This window comes from Pteronotus mesoamericanus, unplaced genomic scaffold, assembly GCF_021234165.1.
Source record: "Pteronotus mesoamericanus isolate MK-2021 breed Mesoamerican mustached bat unplaced genomic scaffold, CSHL_Meso_final contig_20, whole genome shotgun sequence".
Lineage (NCBI taxonomy): Eukaryota > Metazoa > Chordata > Mammalia > Chiroptera > Mormoopidae > Pteronotus > Pteronotus mesoamericanus.
Genome location: NW_026555085.1, coordinates 99857026 through 99881087, shown reverse-complemented (window position 1 = coordinate 99881087; position 24062 = coordinate 99857026). Strand labels below are relative to the sequence as shown.

The window sequence follows — 24062 nt, the reverse complement described above, 5'->3', positions numbered from 1 at the left end:
TCCGCCAGGCCAGCCAGGTCTCCGTTTCTGTGGAGCAGTGAGCCCGCCCCGTGTGCGTCTGTGCCCACACTCCCCGGCGCGCTGCGGCCGCCGCCGCTCCCAAAGCTGGCCTCGGCTTTTATTTCCCGTCATGTAAACCTGCTAAGCACCATCCGCAGAGAGGGCTATGCAGATGCTTGCCAAACAATAATGTGTTTATTCTGCTTCTTTTTAATACTCTTTCCCTGTTAGTCAGCCCATTAAAGCAGATGTCCTTTTTGTTCACGGCCTTATGGGAGCAGCGTTCAAAACGTGGCGCCAGCAGGACAGTGACGAGGCTCTAATGGAAAAGGTTTTAGATGACGAAAGCAGGTACACGACGTGCTGGCCCAAGGTAAGGACACGGCTGATGCTTGCAGGGCGCCTTGACCGCGACGCGCTGCGGTGTTGCGGGCTGCTGGAGCTCCCGTGGCTGGCTTTCTCGTGTTACTGGGGTTTTTTCAGTGCAGCTCTTCCGTCCCTTAGGAACACTTGCTGTGTGTTACGTGAACAGCTGGGCTCATCACTCTGTGTCATGTCACTGAGGGGACAGTCTGTAACTTGGAAAGAATATTCCAGCAAGTAAAACATAGGGCGAGGGCCAGTTGTTTACTTCCATTAAAAATATAATAAATAATATATTGCATTCACAATAGTTGGCTAGTTCTAGGATTTTGAAATTATAAAAATAGACCTTGAAGAAATAATTCTATTTTGGATTTGACATTATTTCTTCCAAAGAGCCTTAATCCTGAGATGAACTCACTGAATGGGATTTATCTAAAGCTCAATGAAAACTGGCGCTATAAATACGTGGACAGTTTCCAGGGCCTCGTCCCGCTGCGGCTCATCCACCTTCACAAAGGCTTATGAGGCACAGAGAGCTGTTTGTACTCTCTGATGACACTGAAGCGTGGGGACAGTGACAGACCCCGGCCCACAGAGATAGAACAGGGACGGGAATGCGAATCTCTAACCATCAGGCCATATTGTCTGTTCTGAGATTATAGCTTTCTAGTAAATGCTTCCAAAAAGCCAGTTTGATCTGTACTCAAAAATCGGCCTTGTTTCTGGCTATTGCAGATTAAAATTCAGAATATTCTCTTGACACCTGTATTGGCCTTATGCTACCAATATTGATCCCACCTTGTGACCAGAGACATAAAAAGAGGCTGGAGTTGTGTTTCTGTCACCTTTGCACCTTGTCCCAGTGCGCCCTTCAGTCATCGGTACTGCGAGAGCCCTTTAGGTAGGAATTTCAATTAGTAGGAAGTAATGGGACAGTGGAAATTCTTATGTCCCCTTGTACCCTTTATTTCACACAGTCGTGGTTAGCAGGCGACTGTCCTGCTCTCCGAGTTATATCTGTGGAGTACGACACCAGCCTCAGTGACTGGAGAGCGCGGTGCCCTATGGAGAGGTAAGAGGGGCAGCTTTGAAGGGCCAAGGTCCAGGCCACGTGCGGGCTTTCCGGGGCACGGAGGACTTGGAGGCCACAGGCAGGATTTTCTAACCTTTTTTCTCCTTGCAGAAGGAGTTAACTACAAACAAATTGATGAAATAAGGCTTAGATATACAGACTGTAAATGTTGGGCTCCTAATGTGGTTCACTTAGAACTATTTGAATACTAAGGACCATGGATCCTATAGCAAAGTCTCCTTTACTTCCAGAAGTAAGCGTGATCCTTTTGGCTTTTGTGTTCAGTCATACTGGCTAAAGGAAGCAAAGATGACAGTGCTGAGTCATACAGGCTCCTTAGGTTGTGTGTGCATCACATGTACAGCTGTGTATACAGGAAGGACACAGCCTCTGGGCTCAGGACGAAGACTGCGGCCAGTCCTGCCTCCGCCTCACTGGGAGTGCTCAGCTGAGGCGCCGACCTTGTCCGGGAGCTTGGTCTGCAAGCGGAGGGAGCTGGCCTGAGGCGGGGGGTTCCGACTGGCCCCACCCAGGGGCCAGAGGAAGGGGGTGCAGGCCAGCAGACAGGGCCCCAGGGATCCTTCCCCTTCCGCCCAGAGGGACTGTGACAAGCCCTTTGTTTGGAAGAAAGGATTCTACAGGTAAATAGTTTGAAACTACTAGACCAGATTTTGAGTTACCTTTTTGAAAATTATTTTGAATTCTCTGATTCTAATAGATTTCTGGTATTTTTAAGTAACAAACCAAAATAATGTCTTCAGCATAAATATTGATAGGTGCAATGACACATGCCTTCGTGTAGGTGAGTCACAAAAGAGGCATGGCCTTGGTGTCAGGCCACGTAATGAGAAAGGACACAAGACCCAAGTGGCGGGGGCAGCTGGTGTGCAGTTTGTCTTTGACCTGTGAAAATCGCTAGACCCGCAGTAGATGCTCAAATGGTGCTTTTTAGTAAACGAATGGCTTGTTCAGGACATAGACGCTCCCACTAGGCGAGTGACAGTAAGTTAAAGATAAGGGCCTGAGCAGTCTCAGAAAGCGAGCAGAGCACATGGGGTGTTCCTGACTCTAACGCAGCACATAGCATTGGTCCAGTAAACAAGAGTTCTTGCTTTAGAAACTGGATAGCAAAATGTGGGGGAGAGCAATAGCTTCCTCTCACGCCTGTTTTCATTTTGTCCAGAAAGTCCATTGCATTCAGGAGCAGCGAACTCCTGAGGAAGCTCCGAGCTGCTGGTGTTGGGGACAGGCCGATGATTTGGGTGTCGCACAGCATGGGAGGTAAGCCTGTCTCAGTTCTGCGAAGCGAGCCTTGTGCAGGGATTGTCCGCTGTTCAGACTAACCTAAGTTCTGCACTTCCTGGTGTTGCTTAAAGCGACCCTCTTTCCCATAAATGAATGTTTCTGGTTACGGCCAGGAGTTTTTAATTACTCCACTTCTGTGCTGCTACTTTTTCCAGAGGGGGATGGCCAGTAACAAACCATCCGCAGGGATGTGAGTCTGCCCCCTCAGCGCCCTTATGAGGGAACCCCGAGTAAACGCCAGGCGCAGCCCCCGGCCTCTGTGAGCGGCTGGTGACGGCTCTCCCTTCTTCCCGGCACCCGGCCGGCCGTCGCAGACGCAGAGCCCCGCGGCCTGGAGCGCCCACGGCCCCGCCCCTTCGTGCCTGTGACCCTTGGCCCTGCCGCTGTCCGCTCTGAGGCGCCTCGTGCTTGCTTGCTGCGGGTCCCCTGCTCTTCCCAGCCGTCTCCCCAACCCAGCCCTACATTGTCACCATCCACCTAGCAGAGTCCCTTCTGCAGCTGCTGCTCAGATTGTCGGCCAAAGTGCCCAGGACTGCTGATGGAGGCCTGGTATCCTGCTGAGGGGAAGGTGGAGGCCACCTTTTGAAGGTCCCCAGAGAGGCAGTGTCACCATCTGTGTGACCTCTGTGTTTCACCACTGGCTCCAGCCCCGAGGGGCTGGGGGCGTGGGGAGTGGATAGAGGTGCCCTTCCAGGTGCACTTTCCCACAGAAGTGTCGCTGGCAAGGAGGATCAGCTTTATGGGACCGAGTGTTTTTGGAACGTTAGTGCTGTCCCAGGGGAGGCGCCCTCAGGGGTCTGTGTTTCCGCGTCGTCGGTGGACACCCATGTAGCAGGCTGGACACGCCGTCTGTGGGACAGTGCGGCCTGAGACAGAGCCCTCCTCACAGGGGGGTTTCTAGGACGTTCCTTGTCTGGAGGAAAGAGTGATTTAGAGGGTCAGGAGAACGGCCCCGTTTTTTGGACTACAGGGAATTACTGCTTAAACTTTTTAAAGAAAGTTGCTGTTTTTCTGTATTACCTATTTGGCCTTTTTTGGGTTTTAAGAAGAACGGAGGGAAGGAAAATAGCTTATGTGCTGGTTTTCTTCCTTCTCTGTGGCTAGGTCTCCTTGTCAAAAAGATGCTCTTGGAAGCCTCTCAGAAGCCGGAAATGAGTCCTGTTATAAATAACACCCGTGGGATCATCTTCTACAGTGTCCCTCACCACGGGTCCCACCTGGCGGAATACTCCGTGAACGTGCGCTATCTTCTCTTTCCCTCTTTGGAAGTCAAAGAGCTCAGCAAGGGTAATGCTTATTTTCTGTCATGGAGAATTTTCAGTTTGGATTTGATTTTTCTTTGATACCTTCCCTTTTTGTCTTCAGCCATTATTTGTTCAAATATAACAATTTTAATGCTATGTTAAGTATTTAAAATTTTAAAAGTTATATAATGTTTTGCTGTAAGTATAATTTCAAGTTACCAATTAATAGCTTTTTTCCATGAGCTTGGAAAATCATCAACTGTTTATGCATAAGCTTTGAAGATTTTCATCATATTAACTGTTATCGGATTTAATTAATAAGCATTTTTTTTTCCCCCGGAATACCTGTTGATCAGAATTTGGAGTCCTGGGCTTCAGCCTTGATAGTCCAGATGTCTTTTTATTCACATTTTCTCTCACCTTTTTGGAGAGAGAGTTATTTGACTATCTTCTAAACCTTTTGTTGATGATTTTTGCAGTCAAATATTATTTTCCATAACCTCTTTCTTGTCCTTTGATCCATTATCTTTTGAAATCACTCTAAGGAGAAAAATTAGTGGGTTTTTGAAAGTTCTCCCATGTCTCTTCATTGCCTGGGTTGTGTTCTGTTGGCCCCTCGGGTCTCTCTTAGGTTGTCTGCTTCCCTCTCTCTCTGGAGCTTCTGGTGGCCTGTCCCAGTTGAGGCTGAGGGATGGACAGGTGGGGCATGCTGTGACTGGGGACAGGCTTTGGTGGTGGAGGCTGTGCTTCAAGGCGGGTGTGCGGTGCCGGCCAGCACACCGGGGGGCCCGAGCCCCACACACCGGACTGCTTGGGGCCTGCTCCCTGCCAGCCGGTGACGTGGGAGACCCTCCCCTGACGCCGGCCTCTCAGTTCTGCGTGGGTCTGAGCACTCTGCTCTCACCTTCGGGGCTTCTTAGGGAGGAGAGAAAATAAACGAGCCAGCATCGCAAATGAGAACCCTAGCATTCTCCCTGAATTTGGAAGGTTAGTGTATTTTGTTATGAATTGCATAAACAGCCCTTGTCACAGCCTTGTCCTCGATACTGTTACAGACTCCCCTGCACTGAAAGCGCTACAGGACGACTTCCTGAAGTTTGCTAAGGACAAGAACTTCCAGGTGCTGAATTTTGTGGAGACACTGCCCACCTCCATTGGCAGCATGCTCAAACTCCACGTGGTGCCCGTGGAGTCAGCAGGTACCCCCCATCGTTGGCCTCAGTCGGTGGTGCCTAGCATTCAATTAGGAGCAACAACTTTGATGTTTAGTTTCTCAGTTTTAGGAAGATGTAGATTCTAATTCTGTTACTCTTTTCAGCCATAGATTAAAATTTCTCTGCAAATGAATTCCCTTGGCATTACCCCTCGCCTCCCTTCATTTAACTGACCTGATGGCAAAGGTTAATTGGCGAACTCTAAATTAGCCATCAGCAGTGAACTCTGCTGCATTAAGGCCAGAGCACAAAGCCCTCAACCAGCTGGACTGAGGGGGCATTTCATTTAAAAGACAGAGCGAATGCAGAGACCTTAGAAAGATCACCCAAAGGGAGGGCGGCCCAGTACAACCTCCTCGTCGTCCTGAGGGTGGGAATGAACGCGAGCTGCCACCGTGGTGAGCTGCGCCACGTGACAGGCTCTGAGAGCGGGCCTGGATCTTCCTCCCTTACAGCCTCCTCCTGACCCTGTGCGTGGCAGATAAGCTACGCCTGTCACTCCCTGGAAAAACTCACCGTGCGTGTTACACCATTTTCTGATCGCCTCTGAAGCGCGGCCAGGCGCTGTCCCGGGGGCTCTCAGAGCTCCTGCAGCCCGCGACAGTGTGCACCTGGGGCGCTTGCCCGGTGCCTCTTTGGTTTACCTGACAAGTTCTGTCCTAACTTTGTTGTATATCATCTAAATAGAATGAAAAAGACTTGATAGTTCAGTGACACCTAAAGATGGTTCACCTCCCTGTAATATGCCGTAGGGGGAGGTGTTAATTACTATTTAGTAGTTAAAGAACTTGAAGAGGTCAAGGTACAGCTGCTAGGTGTTTAAGAAAAAAATGCTTTTGCTTTAAGCTTCCAAAGTACAAAGTTAACATTGTGAATACTGTGGAGCAGCCGCTTGTAGTGACATGGCCTTGCCATAGCTCTGCGCCTCCTTCCGTGCCACCTGGAGGCCTGTCCTCCTGCCACACCGCTGCTGGTGCCCCTCAGCCAGCTGCCCCACGAGCCCTGGCGGGCTCTGCGAGGCTCACCCGAATCTCAAGCTCTAAATCGTCTTCACCCCTTGGCGGAGGGATCGTGGAAGTTAGGGTGTAGATGGAACGGATCCTATGTGAGATGTTCCCATCTTTTTTATCAGGATGAGGAGCTCATTATCAACTTTATAATACAAACTCTAGGAAAAGGGGCAGTTAAAAGAATTGGGGAATAATTCAGGAATAACCTGCAAGAGCATATAGGTTCAGAAGACAGTGAAGCCCAGGCTCTGTTCACTGTGGAACTAGGAAGTCGGCCTACGCGCATACAGAGAATTTATGAAAAGCATAAATGACAAGTGAACGTGCTAAGAACCCATTCTGGGGGGATTAAGCAAATGTAGTTTAGCTGCAGTGAATCTTCAGGTCCTTTCAAGAGTCCCGTATCACCACCGAATCAACATTTAGAACTACAGACCTGGCCTCTTTCAGTATTGATAGGGGAGAAGTTTTTACTTACACGTTACTGACATTTTTGTTTTCTTCAGATCTAGGCATTGGAGAGCTGATTCCTGTGGATGTTAACCATTTGAACATTTGTAAGCCAAAGAAAAAGGATGCTTTTTTGTACCAGCGTACCTTACAATTCATCCGTGAAACTTTAGCCAAAGACCTTGAAAACTGACAGCTGTCTTCCATTTTCCATGTGAACACAGTGCAAGAACCGTGGTGTCCTCGTTGCCTCTCTCAGCAGCCGCGTGGACAGCGCCGCTCCACGGCGGTGTGGTCCGGAGCCCGCGGCAGACGACGGGTGCTCTGTAAGCACAGACACGCGAGTGGTGGTCAGAGCGCGAAGGGCGAGGCGCCATTCCTTGGCTTTCAGGGGAGTCCATGTGTGCCGGTTTCTGTTTCGTGGTGGTGTCCCCAGTGAGCGAGCTGCTCTGGATGGAGAAGGGCTTTTGTCATCTGTGGCTGCCTGTGACTTAGCTAGAGCACTGATGGCTTCTGAAGGGAGAGTGATCGTCAGCTTACATAAAAATGCCATTTGGAGAAAACCCAGGATGGAGAGGAGAATGAACTAGAACATAAAAGGTTCTGTTTTTGTTCTCGGTTTCCATGTGCTGTAAATTTTTACAAGCGTGTAAGTGTAAACCTTTGTCCAACATGTTGTTAGACCTATTGGCATCCGTGGGTCAGTTCCTTGTAGGTTTTTATTTTCTTATTGCTGAGAACAAATTTTTTAAAACATCCAGCTTATAGTCTTTCAGACTTTAGCTACCTATTCTTGTAATTTTCCCCAGATAAAGTAGCTAATCTATTATTGATCAGTATGAGGTAAAACTGTTTTAAACACTATATATATTAGCAATACTTAGTATCAAGATTCTCAGATTCTCTTTAGACTAAATAAAATGCACCTATCTTTATCATTTGACCTCCAACATGTGAGAAATAGGAAATCATGTTGGTGACTTTTTTAAAAAAAAATAACAGCATTATTGAGCTATAATTCCCCTACCATAAAATTCACACTGTAGAGTTCATTGATTTTTTTTTTTTTTTAGTATTTTTACAGAGTTGAACAATAATCACTGCGATTTAATGTCAGAACATTTTGTCATCCCCCAAATAACGCCATAACCATTAGCAGTCACTCCTTACCATTTTGTCCCTGAGCCCTGGCAAACACTGATCTACTCTGTCTCTATCAATTTGCCAATTTTGGACATTTCATGTTAATGGAATCATACACTACGTGCCTTTCTGTGTCTGGTTTCTTTCTCTTAGCATGTTTTCAAGGTTCATCCATATTTGTAGCATGTGTCAGTACTTCATTCCTTTTCACGTCTGAGTAATATTCCATTGTACGGACAGGCCACATTTATTCATTTAGTCATCAGCTGATGGGCATTTAGGTCTTTTGCGATTTTTTGGCTGTTATGCTGCTCTGACGTCATACACCTACTTTGGTGTGGATGTATGTGTTCCATTCTCTTGGGTATACACTAGAAATGGAATTGTTGGGTCATAGTAATCTTATGTTTGCCACTTTGAAGGTGACGGACTCTTGCAGAATGGAGAGTCAAAGCTAAAACTGGAGCACAGAGTCTGGAGGTGAAGTGGGCTCATGAGTAAGCCCTGTCGACCTCTGATTGTTTCATTACGCAGCAACCTAACAGGCGTCTTAGCTGCTGCACTCATGATGTTAGGTAGGTGCAATGAACGCCACAGTTAGCTAACAACAGAAAGTTAGCGACAGTGAGCGCTGACTGATGGGGTGATACGGGGAGAAGGGGTAGATAGGTCTGGTTTGGTTCATTTTCTTTTTCTGTTTCCTGTGAATGGCGGCAGATAAACCATGGTTGAAATAATTGTTCATTAACTTACTAGTAATGGAATGAAAGCCCACTCCTTAAAATCTCAACATAGCTATTATAGCTGTGCTTAAAAATAAAGTCTGGGGGAGAGATCCAGTGTAGAACTAAATTACTAGAGAGTTTCAGGCAAGTCACGTAACATTTCTTTTTATTCTGCCTATGAAATGGATATAATGTACACAGGGTCAGCACACCAGTTTTGTGAGATTTAAGTCAATGTTTTTAAAATAATCATTACCTGAAAAACACATTTAAGAACATGAAGTATGAAGATAACATGCACCTGGAATAGTTTTAAACTTAGACCAGCAATAAAATGGTTCTCCAAGTTTAATGAGCTCTGTTTAAATATCCTTTCTGGAAAACACTTTAAATGAGGCTTCATATCTTGTGAAAAGTCACTTTACTTCCTTTTTAAACAAGATCAATTTAAACAAAATACAGGTGTCACAAAACAAGCTACTGGAAGCAAGCTGTAAATAAAGCTAGAATGAAAATGAAAAGCCAGTTACCCCTACTTGTACCTGATCTGTTTCTTTATCACATGTCCCCCAGACCTACTGGGTCACATTGTTCACCCTAAATTTCCAGTGCACCGAGTCCTGTTTACCCCAGTGTTTAAGTTAAATGTCACTAGAGAAAGAGTCAGAGGACTGCAATACCTTTCTCGACAGCATCTCAACCATTCGCCCACGGTTATGCCGACAACCGGAATACGGTGGAGGGTGCAGGCCTCTGCTCGGCGAGAGTGCCTACGGGTGGTGGGCCCGGCCTGTACTTCCTGTTGAGAAAACAGTAATACAGTGATGTGTATACTTCTTTTGAGCCTGGTTTAAAATTCACAGTGTCCCTCAAATTCTAATTCCTGAAATTGGAGTTTTAGGCATAGCTTCCTGAATTTTTATCCGTTTGTAATGTCAAATACATTGTATGATTTTGTTTTTATTGACATTTTGTACAAAAATTATGTCCATGAAAAAAATTTAAAATGTTCAATAAATGTCACTTTCAAGTACTGACTGCAGCTGATTGTGCCCTTTTGTCGGATGTTGAATAACTCCCAGTAGCTAATCATTTAAAATCTGGTAGAAATTTGCTTTATGAAAAGTGGCATTTTATTATGAATGACCTTAATAGAGCAGAAGACATACATCAGTTTAGTATCTAAGAAATTTTCAAATTTAAAACAAGCCGCTTTTATAAAAATTCCAGTTCTTAATCTCCTCTCAGCTTGGCCTTGGAGTTTAGGAACAGCACCGTGGAGTTCAACATCTGATGCCTGAGCTTGGAAGCACTAAGCTTCCTGGAGACTTTACTTTGTAGTTCAATAAAGAGTTCATTTCTGGATTGTAAAACTAGATTGTAGATTGTAATTTATAATGCAAGTCAAATAGGCACTGATTCCTAGGACCGTGAGAGCGCCTGGATGTGAAGGCATTCCCCGAGCATAAATGGTTTTTGTCACACATCTATCATTCCGATTTCAGACTATCTTGATATCTGGGATTACTAGGTTAAAACATTTTAAACAGTTCTGGTCCCAGATGGTGACATAGGGGTTCCTGAATTCACCTGCTCCCGTGGATGCCGGATGTTCACTGCACGTGGATCGGTTCCCTCCGAAAGGAATTCAGACACTAGCTGAGCAACTCCATGCTAAATGAATGAGAAAATGCCCAGATGAAAACAGGAAAGGCTGAGACACAGTTTCACCATAAACCCACCCCCGGCACAGGGAGAGGCCACTGGCGGGGCACACAGCTGTTTCCCCCTGAGGAAAGGAGCATTTGAACCCAACATCCAGCGCCCCACCCAAGACTCCCGCCCAAAGTAGGGCCCCAAAGCTCTGAAAGCCAACGGCGCTTGTGCCCATGAGGCCCACAGGAGTACAGCAAAGAAAGGAGCAGTTCTTACTGGGCGTGCAAGGACTCACCATGGCTGTCTCCCCAGCGCTCAGTGCAGGTGCAGCAGAGAAGGGCCCATCTCCCAGGCCTTCCCTGAAGGAGGCCTATTGACATAGAGTGAAAGCTGCCTCCCCTGGGGGCCAGGCTTCTGATGTAGCACACATCTACCTGGAGGGCCACTGTGGTCCTCTCCGGAGACTGGTGAGACCAGTGGGTGCCACCTCTGCCTTCTCCCTCTCACCCACTCCTGGTCACTGGTATCTCCCTGGAAGGAGACTACACATGTCTGTCTGGGTCCCCAGCTTTTGGGACTGCTGCCCAGGGAATGCACCCCTTGATCGCCAGGCTCTAGTGGCCAGTGACAGCTGTGTTTTTGGGTCCCACAGGACTTTAGCAAACAGTTCTGCGGAGGAGGCAGGCAAAAACATTCATCTCCCAGGCTTTCCGTGCAAGAGATCTACTTGCGTACTTTCAGAGCTGCTCCCTGAGGATCCAGCTTCCAATCAGCCTGCGCCTGGGTGCTGACAGAGATCCTGCGTCCTGGAGCACGGACAGGTCTTGGCGGACTCTCAACTGCTGGGAGCCACCGAGAACAAAAAAGGTGGCTTGGACAATCATGGAGATTTGAGAGACAACCAAAAGCTCAGTGGGCCAAGTGACAAGGTTTACCTCCTGCACGAGACCACTTAAGACGGAGAAGTGGCTGTTTTATCTAATGCACAGAAACTAACACACAGAGTCTTGGACAGGGGAAAAAAAGACTGGAATATGTTCCAAACAAAGATACAAGAAAACTTCAGAAACAGACATTAATGAACTAGAGATACAAGATATTTGCCTGCTAAAGAGTTCAAAATAATAAAGATGCTCACCAAAGTTAGGAGAATAATGCATAAACAAAGTGAGAATTTCAACAAAGACATTGAAAATATAAGTACTAAACAGAAATCACAGAGATGAATACAATAACTGAATGGAAGTATCCAATAGAAGGGTTCAAATGGCAGACTAGACCATGTTAAAGAAAGGATCTGCAAAGTCTAATTGGATGAATTGGAATTCATCCAATTAGAACAGCAAAAAGAAAAAGAATAAAAAAGTAAATATAGCATAAGGGACTTAGGGGATACCATCCAGCCAACCAGTATTTGTATTATAGAGGTCTCAGAAGGAAAAGAGAACCGAATAAAAAGCTTATTCAAAGTAATGATGGCTGAAATACTTCCTAACTAGGAAGCCCAAAGAATTCCAGACAAGATTAATTCAAAGAGAGCCACACTTAGACACATTCTAATTAAATTGTTAAAATTAAAGGCAAGGAGAGAATCTTAACAGCAGCAAAAGAAAAACAACTTATTATGCACAAGGAAAACTATATAAAACTAGGGGCAGATTTTTAAGCAGAAATTTTGTAGGCCAGAAGGGAGAGGTACAATATATTCAAAATGCTGAAAGGAAAAAAAAAAAAGCCAACCAAGAATATTTTTCCTGGCAAAGCTGTTTTTCAGAATTGAAGAGAGAAAGAATTTTCCAGACAAGCAAAAGCTGAGAGTTCATCACCACTAGACCAGCCTTACAAGAAATGTTAAAGGGAATTCTTCAAGCTGAAACAAAAGGATGGTAGTAACAGGAAACATGAAAGTATAAATCTCACTGGGGAAGGTAAATATATAGTTAAAGTCAGAATAATGTTGTAATAGTGGTACACAATTCACAAGTCTAGTATAAAGGTTAAAAGACAAAAGTAGTAAAGATAACTATAGACAAGATCCAAGATGGCAGAGGAGTAAGTGGAAGCTACATTAACCTTCTTCCAGGACCAATCTGGAATTACAACTAAATTGTAGAGAAATCATCCACAATAACCGACTGAACAGTAGCTGCAGAGAAGCCTAATAATCACAGACAGAAGAAACCACCACAACGTGACTGGTAGGGAGCGTGGTGGAGAAGATGCGAGAGGGCTGGCTGGGCTCCCACAGGTGGAAGCTGAAGTGCCGGAGGGATTATTTCAGTGGCTGGGGGTTCCCCCTGAAAAGTGTGGGATATAAAGCCCAAACTGGGCTCCCTAGCCTATAGCACCAGAGCTGGAAAGGAACCCAGATAACATCCAGCTGTGAAAAGCAACAGGGGTTCTGTCTGCCAAAGAGACAGCTGGAAATGCAGAGAGCCTCTTAAATGACCAAAGCACAAAATTTCATTTGCAACCACTTACCCTGGACTCTGGCAGAGGGAGGGCAGAGTAGACTTTAGATGCTTGAGGCGAGTGTGGAGATGGTGGCTGTGGGGAGAGAACTGAAGGGACAGCTACCAGGAACCCTTTACTGAGTCATTCTCCATACTGCAGAAGCCATCTATCTCAGGCAGACCACTCCTCCCCAGGTGGCATCAGCCTGAGGGGAAGCAATAGCCCTGCCCACAGGAATTACTCTACTCCACCTTGTGGTGCTTAAGCCAGGCTGCTGATTACAACTTGATTAGATTAATGGCCAATTGGCTTAATGGCTGATTATTTTAACATCTAAGGCCAGAAATGCAAAGCAGCAGCCAAAATGGGAAGACAAAGAAAGAGACCCCAAATGAAAGAACAAGAGAATTCTCCAGAAGAAGAGCTAGGTGAAATGGAGACAAGCAATTTATCAGATAGAAAGTTTAGAGTAATGATTATAAGGATACTCAACAGCATGAAAAAAGACATAGAAACCATAAAAAAGGACCAGTCAGAAATAAAGAATGTAATATCTGAGATAAATAATACACTGAAAGGAATAAACAGTAGGTTAGATAAAGCAGAGGACAGAATCAGTGTTTTGGAAGACAAGGTAGAAAAAACACCCAGGGAGAGCAAAAATAAAAAAATTTTAAAAAATGAGGGGAGCGAAAGAAACACTTTGGACAATATAAAACGTAACAATATCTGCATCATGGGAATACCAGAAGGAGAAAAGAGTAAGCATGGGCTCGAGAACCTATTTGAAGAAAAAATGACTGAAAACTTCCCTAATCTGGTGAAGGAAAAAGTCACACAAGTCCAGGAAACTCAGAGAGTTCCAAACAAGTTAGACACAAAGAGGCCCACACCGAGATACATCATAATTAAAATGACAAGTCTTAAAGAAAAGGAGAGAATCCTAAAAGCCTCAAGAGAAAAGCAGGAATTACCTACAAGGGAACACTAATTAGATTGGCATCTGATTACTCAGCAGAAACACTTCAGGCCAGAAGGGAATGGTGTGAAATATTAAAGGGGATGAAAAGCAAGGACCTACAACCAAGGCTACTTTACCCAGCAAGGCTATCATTTAAAATAGGAGAAATAAGGCACTTCCCAGACAAGAAAGAGCTAAAGGAGTTTGTTAACACCAAGCCAGTACTGCAACAAATGTTAAAGAGCTTGCTTCAAAAAGAAGAAGAAGAAAAAAAAAAACAACCCAGAGAAAACAATCTAACAATAAAATGGCACTATATTTGCAAATGACACATAAAAATCCTAAAGACTCTATCAGAAAACTTTTAAGAATAAAATCAATAAATTTGCAGAAAACAAAATCAGTATACAAAAATCAGATGTATTTCTATGTATTTCAGGAAAAAAAATTAAGAAAAACAATCCCACTTGTAATTGCATAAAAAAGAATAAAATACCTGGGAATAAATTTAACCAAGGAGGTGGAAGATTTGTACAATGAAAACTATAAGACACTTATGAAAGAAACTGAAGATACAAATAAATGGAAAAATATTCCATGTTCATGGGTTGGAAGGATTAATATTGTTAAACTGTCCATACACCCAAAGCAGTCTATAGATTCATTGCAGTTTCTATCAAAATTCCAATGGCATCTTTCTCATACACAGAACAAACAATCCTAAAATTTGTATGAAACCACAAAATACTCTGAACAGTCAAAAGAATCTTGAGAAAGAGAAACAAAACTAGAGCCATTCCCCTCCTTGACTTCAAACTGTATTGAAAAGCTCTAATAATCAAAACAGTGTGGTACTGACTTAAACACTGACAATAGATCAATGGAACAGAATAGAAGGCCCAAAAAATAAACCCATGCATATGGTCAATTAATTTATGGCAAAGGAGTCAAGAATATACAATGGAGAAAGGACAATTTCTTCAGTAAAAGTTGTTAGGGAAACTGGCCAGACACATGAAAGAAAGAGAAGAAAAAAATTTAAAAAAAGAAAAAAGAAACTGGACCACTAACAATACACAAAAAATAACTCAAAAGAGATTAAAGACTTGAATATAAGACTTGAAGCTATAAAACTCCTAGAAGGGAATAGAGGGGGTAAGTTTCTTGACATTGGTCTTGCCAATGACTTTTGGATTTGACATCACAAGCGAAGACAACAAAGAAAAAACTAAACAGTTAGGACTACATCAAACTTAAAAGCTTCTGCACAGCAAAGGAGACCAACAAAAAGAAAAGGCCTTCTACTGAATGGGAGAAAATACTTGCAAATCATATATCTGATAAGGGGTTAGTATGCAGAAGATAGAAAAATCTCACACAACTTAATACCAAAAATCAAACAATCTGATTAAAAAAGGGGCAGAGGAACTGAAGGGAGAATTTTTTTTTTTCCAGAGAAGACATACAAATGTCCATCAGGTACATGAAATGGTACTCAATGCCACTAATCAAGGAAATTCAAATCAAAACTACCCTGAGATATCATCTCATCCTCTCACATCTGTTAGAACGCCTATCATAAAAAAGGCAAGAGACAAGTGCTGGCGAAGATGCAGAGAAACGGGAGCCCGTGTGCCCTGCTGGTGACTGTACACTGGTTCAGCCACTATGGAAAACAGTACAGAGGTTACTTAAACAATTAAAAATAAAACTACCATATGACCCAGCAATTCCACTCCTGGGTGTACATCCAAATGAAATGAAAGCAGGACAGTGAAGAAATGCCTGTGCTCCCATGTTCATTGCGGCATTATTCACAACAGCCAAGACAGGGGAACAACGGAAGTGAGCATCGACAGATGTATGGATAATGACGATGTGGGGTATGTACCATGGAGTGTTATTCAGCCCCAAGAAGGAAGGAAATCCTGCTGTTGTGACAACATGGAGGGACCTTGAAGGCATTAGGGTTAAGTGAAATAAACCGCACAGAGAAAGCCAAATATTGCATGGTGTCACGTGTGTGTGGGATTAAAAAAAAAAAGTCAAAGTCATAGTAGAAAATTGGTTTCCTGGGGGTGGCAGAATGAGGAGAAGCTGGCAAAAGGGTACAAACTTCCAGCAACAAGATGAACAGGTTTTGAGGATCGACCACTGTAGTCGATGACACAGTGTGTAAGCTGAAATTTGCTGAGAGTAAAACTTAAATGTTCTCACCAAAAAAGACAAATATGTGAGGTGATGGGTGTGCTAATCCACTAGATAGGAATCCTTTCACAATGTATACATATATCAAATCACCACGATATGCACTTTAAATAACAGTTTTAGGTCAGCTGAAAGAGAGGAAGGGAAAGACTGAGAAACACCGATGTGAGAGAGAAACATTGATCAGTTGCCTTCTCATACGCGCCCTGACCAGGGATCGAACCCATGACCCTTTAGTTCACAGGATAACACTTCAACAGAGCTATACCAGCCAGGACTAGGTTTTATTTTTTAAAATGGAGCTTGATGAATTGATTCTAAAATTTCTATAGAATTACAGAGGGTCAAGAATAGCCAAGATACTCTAAAGAAAACGGTAGGAGGGTTTGCTTGACCGGGTATCAAAGTCCAGTGAAACAAGACAGTGTAGCATTGGCGCAGGGGTCGGCAGGTAGATGAGCAGCACAGAGCAGAGAGCCCAGGGGCAGGAATTCTGAGACGGCACAGTGGGAGCTCAGGAGAACCTCCCCGAGACAGGCTTACACCGGTCAAGGTCAGCAAGGGCAACCAAACAGGTAGAGGTTCATCGAAAGACAGCAAACTGAGAAGCACTGGCTTAACAAAATCTAGGGAATCTTGGTAAGAATGGGGAAGGCCATGGCAACAGAGCTGGAACTTGAGCCTGCGGCAACCTCTGCACACACCTGCCTGGCAGAAGGGCCTGTGCCACTGGGTGCCGCGGAGCCGACGTACCGAACCTCTCACACATGTTCCCATACCCTGGCACTAAAAACAGTTGTGTTCTGTATGGATGAAATCACTTCAAAAGTCAATCCTGCATTTGACCACACAGCAAGCCTTAACAAAATTTGAAACGTAGATGGTTATATAGGCCATAGTCTCAGTTCATAATCCAATAAAATAAAGCGTTAACAATTTTAAAACACTCAACAAACCCTTAATTCCTGGAAAGTCATGCAGTCTCCCCTGGATCAAAGGGAAAATAAAAGTTACAAGCTAGAAATTAATGAAAAGGAGAGCATTTCATGCCAAAATTGTAAGGTGTAGTTAGAGCTATAATCAGGGGGAAACATGTAACTTTATATGTCTTTATAAAATAAGGACTAAAAATAATGGAACCCAGAAATGATGGCACCTAGTGCTCCTTTCCCCCCTCACCTGAGGACAGTTTTTCATTGCTGAGAGAGAGAGACAGACAGAGAGAGAGAGAGAGAGAGAGGAAAACATTGATGTGAGAGACAAACATCAATTGGTCGCCTCCCATACGTGCCTTGACCGGGGATCGAACCTGTAACCCAGACATGTGCCCTGACCAGAGCGCGAATTGGCGACCTTTCGGTGTACAGGACAATGCTCCAACCGAGGCACACCAGCCAGGGCCCTAGCGCTGTTTTTAATTAAGAAATTAGAAAAAAGGAAAAAATTAAAATAAAAAAAGTGCAAATTAAACAAGTTGAAGTTAATGAAAAATGTTTTTAAGGCTGACAATTTTTTTTTTAAAGCAATGGAAAGGATAAATTCTAGTATTTCAAAATGTTGATAAAATTGAGTCACCCATTGAGAAACCTAATTTAAAAAGCGAGAGCAATAGTTTGTTGTTTAATAAATGGTATGGTATAACTATCCCTCAGGAAAATGATATTAGGCCCCCTACCTCACACTATTTACAAACTATATTTCAGGTGCTTTGAAGAGTTTCTATTAGCCTAGGCAAAGCATGTAACCTTAACCACTATAACACAGAGATTTAAGTATGTGTTACCCACTACTTTTATTATCTATAGACTAAAATCCTCAACTATCATTTAAGGTCCTCTGAAGTTCTTTCCCATCAGTTAACTTCCTTTCCAGGTATGTAAGTTCACTCTGCTACTTGTCAAATTCTTAATCCTCTCCCCTCAAATCTTCCCTGCCCAGCCATTCACAACCACTCATTTGTGCTCTGCTACCTCACGGAGTTACAGGTGAATCCACAGACACAAACAGTGGGCCTTGTAAAACAGTGAGTTTCAGACCTCTTTCCCCCACCTTGGACAGGAAGGTACTGTAACCAGCTGTTTCCTCCCTCTCCAACCAAGTCCCAGCGCTGTGCGTTCAGGTTAAAGGACTTCTGAATGGTACTTACTGGTCAGGAAGGACTAGCCACCTTTATTATTTCAAGATTGTCATTATATTCTCATTCCTGAAAATCATCAGAGAACAATTATAATACTTATTCTGTGTGTAAATTAGCTAGAAACAAACCTAGACAAAACTTGAAGATTGTTTACTCTCTTCTCCTGCCTCTATTCAGTAATTGATGTTCTCAAACCAATCTAGCAGTCTAAGATTATATAAACTTGCTGTAAGATCCTATAGAAGATGAATTCTAACCTCTCTCACATTTTATAGATATTGTAGCATAAAGTTATTATATATGTTATCAGAGTGGTCCCTACTGGCAGTATTCAAGTCATAAATCCTTAATCAAATTATGTTTTTTTCAACTTTGTCTGATGGTTGAAGAAAGAATCAAAAATGAAAATTCAGACAGAGGAGTAACTAGTAGTCACATTTCATCCAGAACAGAAGGCTAGCCAAAAAAGATGTCCCAAGTGCTCATGATATCTAAAAAGAAATAAACCAAATTTTTAAAAAACCATTTAATAAGTTGTTTTTGTTTTTGTTTTTTTTTTTACAATTTCAGTACAAACTAACACTTCAAATAAACATTACAGGGTTTTTAGTAATTGCCAAGTCAGTCAATAAATAATTTTTGCAGTTCCTCTTTCTGATGAAATCACTTTGTTACAAAGAGAATGTTTTAATACATTACTTTGCTTATACACATCAGAATTTTATGAAGTGTTTTGAATTTCAACAACTTGAAAACTTTTACAGGAATTGCTTAGGCAGATGTTCTATTTTCAATCATTTACAGGAACACATTTTAAAAATAGGCAAGAAGTTGGAGAAAATGTTGTAAAAGGGAATATAGTAACTGGAGTGATAGAGATGATGTAGAATCGTAAAGTACTGTGCTTCTAACACTGCAGTGAACTGAAATGTCTTATAGAAAAGTAATGAAACAAACTACAAAGTCACAAGAAAAAGCCCTGTGTGGGGGCATCAAAGAAAAAAAATACAAAAACCACAGAATGAAATCCCCAGGGTGGCAGCTGCTCATGGCTGAGATTATTCGACGGGCTGCTACTAACCTAGGAAACCCACCATCTAGTGGGCATGGACTTATAACTAAGGCAATTCCAATCGTCTTTTTTTTTTCCTAAAGAGAACATTGGTGTGAGAACCTTATGTCAACTCTACGTGCTGTTCACTAACCTTGAACACCCATGATCACATAATATTTGTTCAATTCTTCATATTAAACTACTTGTCATTTGTCTTGTGACCTGTCTCCCGAGGTCAACACAGTTCTGTGCGTTGCTACTCACTGTCAGATTCTTAAGTGCCACTCGTGTGATGGGGACCTAGCTTAACTGAAATTCTGTTCTCTGTACCGTTACTGGCTGTTGGCTTTCGGGAACAAAGCAGCCGAGAATTGGGCCTGTTCCCAGCACTGCAAGCAACTGTCGTGGTTCCGACTTGCCCCTGCTTTTGTGACTGCTTGTCACGTTTTTGCTTTCAAATTCACCTTCCTTTTGGTGGGGAGGAAAGGTTATAGAGAAGAGCGCATTTCAATTAAGAAATCTTCTCTTCCAACGTCCAATCGTACCCTCAGAACGCTGGCCAATCACTGAGCTGCTCCAAGCCCATTGCTCATCTTGCTTTTGTTCTCCTTCTAATGCTTTCAAGGGTTATGTTTGTTCATTGGCTTTGGTTAGAGAGGCAAAAATGACATCGATAATGCATTTATTACAGAAGGTATCCTAATCACCTGGGGCCAGGTCAACTCTCGGATTCTCTGTTTCTCTCGATGGGTCATCGATACCTTTTCCTTTGACCAGTTTTCAGGTGATCAGTTTGTGGCGGCTTTATTGTCTTGAGTGCCAGATTTAAGTAATCTGCAGTGAGTCTTGAGAGTGAGTGGCAATGAGAGGATCCGAAAACCGAGGCCTGAGCAGCGGAACGAGCGCGACACCCCCGGCAAGATGATCGCCGCTGCCCTGGCAGCAGCGCCGGGTGCAGGGGGCCCCTGGTCACGGCAGGGGTGACAGCGTCACGTGACACTGAGATTTTGCCACTTAGATACTTAATAGCAGAAATATGATATCTGCTCCACATACTCTAGACCTTATAACATTATTTTTAAAATGGAGAACAGCATGGTGTCATTTTTTAAAAGGATTTAACAGGCGAGAAGTGGCGTTGGAGACACACAGAAAAAACCTAGGTAAAAGATAAACCTAACAAACATATATAGATAAGCAAACCCAGGAATGCTTGTCCTGGGCTTTTTATACTAAAGGGACATGTGGTACTTTCCTTCCTGAAGCTGCAGCCAGGCAGACCAGGCTAAAGCAAATATTCATCGTATTATAGCAATGAGGCTCAGTATTAGTGCCGGCGTGAGTGTTCACGTTTGTGCTTTTACCAGGTACACAGTATAAGGGATGAAAAGAATTCACAAGGTTTCCTCTCGAAGGGGACGGGGAGCGTGTGAAAACAGGCTGGAGTGCCGCCCCAGGGCACGCAACGGCACCAGGCTATGGGGCGCGCATGTCTGAGGCGGGACGCAAAGTCTTGAACTGGTTTAAGGTCAGGTTAAGCTAATGGTACAGGCTCCACAACCCAAACAGTGTAGGCAGCATCTCCCGCATGACCAAGGTTAGTCCACACGTATGGAAGTAAACACGAGGGCTCACACAGGGAATGGACGGCCCGGTCGTTTGGTTGACCTATTTGCTGCTTCTCTGATTTTTTTCAATCTGGTGTCGGCAGGCCAGGTACAGCTCTTCATGGTCCCAACAACCTTCCAGTGTGATCCTTACTTTATGCAGCAACCTCCAGGTGGGGCACCGAAAAACTATTCAAATCTGTGAAGTGCAAACAAAATTAAAAAGCCCCACGTACACACATAAATTGAACGACCATTTAAAATTCGATGGGAGAGAACGTCTCAGGCATCCTCGGCTAGTTCCCCTTTCTAAAATCCACACACTGGCTCTAAGGCGCGGCTTCCCACACCCCGAGCGGGAACCTGAAACGCACAAGTCCGGACTAAAACCTTTCTCGGTGGCTGAATCCTCATCTTGCTGGATGTGAGACAGGATTTTGGTGCACTGCACGACAGCGACAGCAGTGCGGATGTCTTCTCAGTGTGCCTTTAAGTAGGTGTCACTTTTGACCGGGACGGGGCAGAGGCCAAGGGGCTTGTCTCTGACCAGCAATGCCTAAGGGAAGACGGTCCACCTTCCCCAGGGCGCTGCCCACGGCTCCCGCTCAGGTTTTCGCCAGCGGGTCAAACACCTCCAGCACTGTCCTCTTGTCCTTGTCGCTGACTGTCGTCCAGGGACCGAGGTCTTTTTGCCTGTGCTCTGGTGGCGGCGGCTCCTCAGCAGCTGGGTGGCCGACTTGCAGTGGGGCTGTGTGTGCCCTTCCGAGGTTCCTGGTCCCCGAATCCAGGGGATCAGAGCTCTTGGAGAGCCAGGTGTTATTCAACAGGTTAGGGTGGTGGAGGAGGCTCCAGAAGGGGTCCTGACAATCCCCGAGGAGGGAGGCCGCCTCTGGCTTTGGCTCCTTGGGGCCATCGGCCTCGGGGCTTGCAGCCGACGAAGGGCCCAGAAAAGCTGGCGGTGGAAAGAGCGCGGCCTGGTCGGGCCCGTCGCTGCCGAGGCCCCGGAGGAGCTGGCCATGCGTCTGCAGAACCTGCAGGTGGAAGGCTGCGGGGGCAGACTTCTTCCTCCTCGGGGGCGCCTGGGGTGCGAGGGGAGGGACCTCCAGAAGGGGCGGCTCAGCCACCGCAGGCACCCCGTCCGCCACTGGCTTTCCAGCACCGGGCTTCCTCTCGGCACCTTTCCCAGGCTGCATTGTCCTCGGTTTGGGAACAGGAGGGGTGGCCACGAGAGGAGGGGTTTCAAGGCTTGTTTCTGGGGGCCCGATTGTGAAATGGACCATCTGCTGCCCCGGTGGCTCTTCTGGTGACATGGGCTGAGAAAAGGCACAACACAGAGTGTGAGTAGCCAGCGTGGGGGAGGTGGGAACCAGCACTCAGACAGCGTCAGCCAGGAGCAGAGAGGGGTAAGCGGAACATTCTAGCAAATTTGGAATTTGAGAATGTCTGGGATGCAACCAGGTACGAAAGAACACAGCAGAAACACACACATTTACTGAGTCGTACCAGCAGGTCCAAAGGAATGCGAGCGGAAACTTGAAAACCAGGGCCACAGTGAACAATCTGAGACAAGTTTTCCGTTGTTACCTTAGGAAATGGGGTCATATGCTCTCCTTACAAAAAGCAAACCGCTCTGCATCTCCCCATTGGAGGCCACGGCTTTAACGACTCACACAGAAGTCGCTGACTGTATTCTGCCATGTGTAACGCGCATCCTCGCTTTTGGCCCAAACTTTCAGGAAAGAGATCTTTCGTTTTGACTTTTTAAATCAATTATTTATTTATTTATTTATTTATTTATTTATATTTAGATACTTGCTTTTTGATTATAAAGGAATATTAGCATGTATTTTGAACATATGGTACAAGAAATTTTATGTAACAAGTAATTACAAACACAGATACAAGGTGTTTCAGGTACCACTCATGTATAATGCGCATCCTTATTTTTCCCCTCAAAAATTTGGGCAAAAAAAGTGTGTATTATACAAGGCAAAATACAGTATGTTCCAGTATTAGGCTAAGTAGAGGATTAATAGATACCCTTGCTCCTTGAATCTTGGTATTTACATATAGGAGAATGGAAAATTTTACATAGACATGTTACTTCCTTGGTTCTAATTCAAAACCATCCCAAAGACAAAAACGGCTCAGTGCTGAGGTGGCTTTTATACGAAAATGGCTACCATGTAACAGCTTCGGCCTGAAAGTGTTTCCTCTGGTTCTTTAGAAAATAAACAGCAAACGGGCCCTTTCTCCAGCAGCCTCCGCCTGCCACTCCTGGGCAGCGGGCTGGGAAAATGAATCGGTTTCTGCCCCTGGCTTTTAAGAGAAAGGACAAAGTGAGTACAGAGGAAAAGGAGGGAAGTGACAGATACAAGGAGCCACAGTGGACAGAGAAGACAGCAGGTCGATGTGGGCGCGGCGCCCAGGCCGCAGCTCACACGCCCACCGGTGGCAAAGCGGCACTCATCTGTCGTGACCAGCCAGGGTTACCGAGTGTCCGGCACCAGAACACTGAGGTCAAACGGAAGATCCAGATGCCTCTAGAGGTGCCAGTCTCTGGGCCGCTACTGTCCTGACAAACTCATGTCTCTGAAGCAGCAAGCAAGGCTGAGAAGCTTGAGAGCGAGAGCAGAACACAATCTGCAAGAAAAGTTGTGGCGAGAGAAGCTGTGGACCCCCGGCGTCTGAGGCCCACGCTGCTCAGCTACGAGCTGGTTATTGCTCTCCTCATGCAAACAAAACCTGTCCACGTGGAACTGCGCGCAACACACACACACGTGCGTGCGGCTAGAACCCTTGGCCTCAGGCATCCTCGGGATGTACAGAAAGTGTGATACCTCTGAGCCGTTCCTGCAGGGGCAAAGCATCCCTGGTTTTCCTGCTCCGCTAGAGCCAGGGATACGGAGAAGCAACTGCCAAGCATTCTCAAGGGTCGGGCCCTGTCAGGGGCCCGTGAATGTTTACGGAGAGACAAGCTCAACAGAGGTGTGACTCTTCATCTAACAAGCAGTAAGAGGCTAGTGTTACCAGTTCTTACCTTCCCGGTCCTCCTCAGGGTTGGCTTCTTGATGGCAGGGACTCTGGGCGCCGGCCGACGGGGCAGCAGCGGGGCCCCCCCTGCTGTGGGCTCAGGTTTGGAGGGCCCTTGCTCGCTCAGGGCCATGGCATTTAGGGCTTCTCCTGGGGTGCCTGAAACACACAAGCACATGGTGGAAGAGTAATGGACAAGGCCATTTGCTGTGTGATGTAACACTTAGGTTGGCTATAGTCTGAGGAAAACCCACTAATGTGGTGTATTTTCTTATTTCTTAAAAAAAAAAAAAAAAAGACATTTGAGGGTTGTCAGGACAACCAGCTAGGTTTGGCCCCCAGCTTCTCACGCTCACCCTCCCCACAGGGACGGTGAGCCGGGTCTGTGGGTGGGCTTGGTGGGGATCGGCGGCGCCCTGACCA

The 24062-nt window shown here is 45.1% G+C and overlaps 2 protein-coding genes across 7 annotated transcripts in view; one reads left to right on the top strand and one right to left on the bottom strand.

The window, feature by feature from the left end:
- Window positions 1–9584, top strand: part of SERAC1 (serine active site containing 1) — a 29625-nt gene extending 20041 nt beyond the window's left edge. For both annotated transcript variants that reach the window (XM_054570166.1, XM_054570167.1), the window contains exons 12-17: window positions 232–373; window positions 1344–1438; window positions 2622–2719; window positions 3848–4030; window positions 5043–5186; window positions 6718–9584. In XM_054570166.1, the coding sequence (XP_054426141.1) occupies window positions 232–373; window positions 1344–1438; window positions 2622–2719; window positions 3848–4030; window positions 5043–5186; window positions 6718–6854 (799 nt within the window). In that variant the 3' untranslated portion in view covers window positions 6855–9584. The remainder of the gene's footprint in view (window positions 1–231; window positions 374–1343; window positions 1439–2621; window positions 2720–3847; window positions 4031–5042; window positions 5187–6717) is intronic.
- An 8946-nt stretch (window positions 9585–18530) lies between these two features.
- The window catches only part of SYNJ2 (synaptojanin 2), an 86192-nt gene continuing 80660 nt past the window's right edge, over window positions 18531–24062 (bottom strand). For 4 of the 5 annotated variants that reach the window (XM_054570161.1, XM_054570162.1, XM_054570164.1 and 1 more), the window contains 2 exons: window positions 23647–23798; window positions 18531–21919 (listed from right to left, as the gene is read on the bottom strand). In XM_054570161.1, coding sequence (XP_054426136.1) covers window positions 21212–21919; window positions 23647–23798 — 860 coding nt within the window. In that variant the 3' untranslated portion in view covers window positions 18531–21211. Of the gene's footprint in view, window positions 21920–22668; window positions 23250–23646; window positions 23799–24062 lie in introns of those variants that run through there. The other variant, XM_054570165.1, reaches the window with a different exon arrangement.